At 49.3% G+C, this 2,526-nt stretch overlaps 1 protein-coding gene across 4 annotated transcripts; it reads left to right on the top strand.

Annotated features, from left to right (window-relative positions):
• Positions 1 to 38: 38 nt before the first annotated feature.
• On the top strand, positions 39 to 1,920 carry LOC121356100 (glycosylated lysosomal membrane protein A-like). Of its 4 annotated transcripts, none has more exons than XR_005955508.1 (2): positions 39 to 65; positions 1,637 to 1,920. XR_005955508.1 is itself a non-coding variant. In XM_041472189.1 (2 exons), the coding sequence occupies exons 1-2, from the start codon at positions 200 to 202 to the stop codon at positions 1,916 to 1,918; spliced, it is 327 nt and encodes a 108-aa protein (XP_041328123.1). In that variant the 5' UTR covers positions 117 to 199; the 3' UTR covers positions 1,919 to 1,920. The 4 variants fall into 4 exon arrangements, 2 of the variants coding, with proteins under 2 accessions (XP_041328123.1, XP_041328124.1); XM_041472189.1 differs by lacking the exon at positions 39 to 65 and adding an exon at positions 117 to 244; XM_041472190.1 differs by lacking the exon at positions 39 to 65 and adding an exon at positions 354 to 413.
• The last annotated feature ends 606 nt before the right edge of the window (positions 1,921 to 2,526 follow it).

Raw genomic sequence — 2,526 nt, forward strand, 5'->3', positions numbered from 1 at the left:
TTGATATTAACCTGTCTAATATGCTGCACTCCATCAATGACGAGTACACCCCCAGCGTCTTCCAGGTGAGCCACGGCAGCCCTCAGTCAGTCAATTTATTGATCAATTAACCAATCTGTTCATTGATATTAGTCTACTTAATAGAGTGATATGAGATAGGTCAATATAAATCAATAGAATTGATATTAGCCTGTCTAATATGCTGCGCTCTATCGACGACGAGTACACCCCCAGCGTCTTCCAGGTGAGCCAGGGCAGCCCCCAGTCAATTAACTGATTGATCAATTAACCAGTCTGTTCGTTGACATTAATATATCCAATAGATTGGCATTAGATAGATTAATATCAATTAATAGAATTGATCTAATATGCTGCATTCCATCAATGACGAGTACACCCCCAGCGTCTTCCAGGTGAGCCAGGGCAGCCCTCAGTCCATTAATAGATTGATTAATTAACCAGTCTGTTTGTTGATATTAGTCTACTTAATAGAGTGATATGAGATAGGCTAATATCAATTCTATTGACTTATATTGATCTATCTAATATGCTGTGCTCCATCAATGATGAGTACACCCCCAGCGTCTTCCAGGTGAGCCAGAGTGGGCCTCAATTGGTTAATTGATTGATTAATTAATGAATTTGTTCATTGATATTAGTATATCCAATAGATTGGCATTAGATAGATTAATATCAATTAATAGAATTGATCTAATATGCTGCATTCCATCGACGACGAGTGCACCCCCAGTGTCTTCCAGGTGAGCCAGGGCAGCCCCCAATCAATTAACTGATTGATCAATTAACCAATCTGTTCGTTGATATTAGTCTAGCTAATATCAATCTATTAGATAGATTAATCAATCTATTAATTGATAATAATCTATCTTTATTAAGAAACCCCTTGTTTTCATAGCCAGTTATAATACAAGTTGACCTAATTGATCCTCTAATTAAAACACCATCACCACTGGCTAGTTAAGAAACCACCCTTTGGCAAACAAATCTCCATAGCCCATTCCACGTGTTCACAACACCAGGTGCAGCAAGTTTAGATAAGAATTGTTCCTCATTCTTTGATCTTCTCACAGCCTTTCCTCTTCCTCTGACCTTCTCATGGCCTTTCCTCTGCTCTTCTCCCAGCTTTTCCTCTGTTCTTCTCACAACCTTTCCCTTTTCTTTGCTCTTCTCCCAGCCTTTCCCTTTCCTGACCTTCTCACAGCCTTTCCCTTTCCCCTTTCCCCTGCTCTTCTCTCAGCCTTTCCCTTTCCCTTTCCCTTTCCCCTGCTCTTCTCCCAGCCTTTCCCTTTCCTCTGCTCTTCTCCCAGCTTTTCCTCTGTTCTTCTCACAACCTTTCCCTTTTCTTTGCTCTTCTCCCAGCCTTTCCCTTTCCTGACCTTCTCACAGCCTTTCCCTTTTCCCTTTCCTCTGCTCTTCTCACATCCTTTCCCTTTCCCTTTCCCCTGCTCTTCTCCCAGCCTTTCCCTTTCCTCTGCTCTTCTCACATCCTTTCCCTTTCCCTTTCCCCTGCTCTTCTCCCAGCCTTTCCCTTTCCCCTGCTCTTGTGCCAGCCTTATCCCTGGCAGAGCTCTGTTTCCCTCAGTGCCCCGGGCTGACCCCGCTGTCCCTGTCCCAGGTGCTGTCCCTGCTGGCAGAGCCCCCCAACAGCAGCTCCCCGCTGCCCTTCCTGCAGTGGAAGGCTGTGGCCTACGGCTCGCGGAGCCCGCGGCGCGAGGACAGCATCCAGTGCAGGGCCCAGGGGCTGTCCCTGGCCAACGGGAGCCTGCCCGGGGCCAGCGTGCTCCAGGCCTTCTTTGGGGACACCTGGCACAGCAGCTGCACCGTCAGCGCCCTCAATGTGTCCTTTGGGGGAGAGGAGGGACAGGTGTACCAGGAGAGGAGGTACCTCAGCTGGTGAGTGGGGCTCAGGGGTCTGGGGGGATGCTGCTGGGGCTGAGGGGTCTGGGGGGATGCTGCCCGTCACTAGGGATGGTCTGAGGGGATGTTCCTGGTCACTGAAGATGTGCAGAGGGGTCTCAGGGGATGCTGCTGGTCACTAAGGATGGGCAGAGGGGCCTGAGGGGATGTTCCTGGTCACTAAAGATGGGCAGAGGGGTCTGGAGGGTGTGAAAGGATGCTGCTGGTCACTAAGGATGGGCACAGGGACCTGAAGGGTCTGAGGGATGCTGGTGGTCACTAGAGATGTGCTGAGGGGTCTGAGGGGATGTTCCTGGTCACTAAGGATGAGCACAGGGGCCTGAAGGGTCTGAAAGGATATTGCAGGTCACTAAAGATGTGCAGAGGGGTCTGAGGATATGCTGCTGGTCACTAACAATGTGCTGAAGGGTCTGAAGGGATGTTCCTGGTCACTGAAGATGTGCTGAGGTGTCTGAAGGGTCTGGGGGATGTTGCTGGTCACTCACAATGTGCTGAAGGGATGCTCCTGGTCACTAAGGATGTGCAGAGGGGTCTCAGGGGATGTTCCTGGTCAGTAAAGATGTGCAGAGGGCTCTGAAGGGATGTTCC

The sequence above is a fragment of the Pyrgilauda ruficollis genome, unplaced genomic scaffold (genome assembly GCF_017590135.1).
Source record: "Pyrgilauda ruficollis isolate IOZ18807 unplaced genomic scaffold, ASM1759013v1 scaffold2803, whole genome shotgun sequence".
NCBI classification, from domain to species: domain Eukaryota; kingdom Metazoa; phylum Chordata; class Aves; order Passeriformes; family Passeridae; genus Pyrgilauda; species Pyrgilauda ruficollis.

Coding starts and splice junctions, on each gene's coding strand:
- LOC121356100 (XM_041472189.1), top strand. CDS start 200: ATGCTGCGCTCTATCGACGACGAGTACACCCCCAGCGTCTTCCAG. Junction 245..1,636: donor ACACCCCCAGCGTCTTCCAG/GTGAGCCAGGGC, acceptor TCCCTGTCCCAG/GTGCTGTCCCTGCTGGCAGA.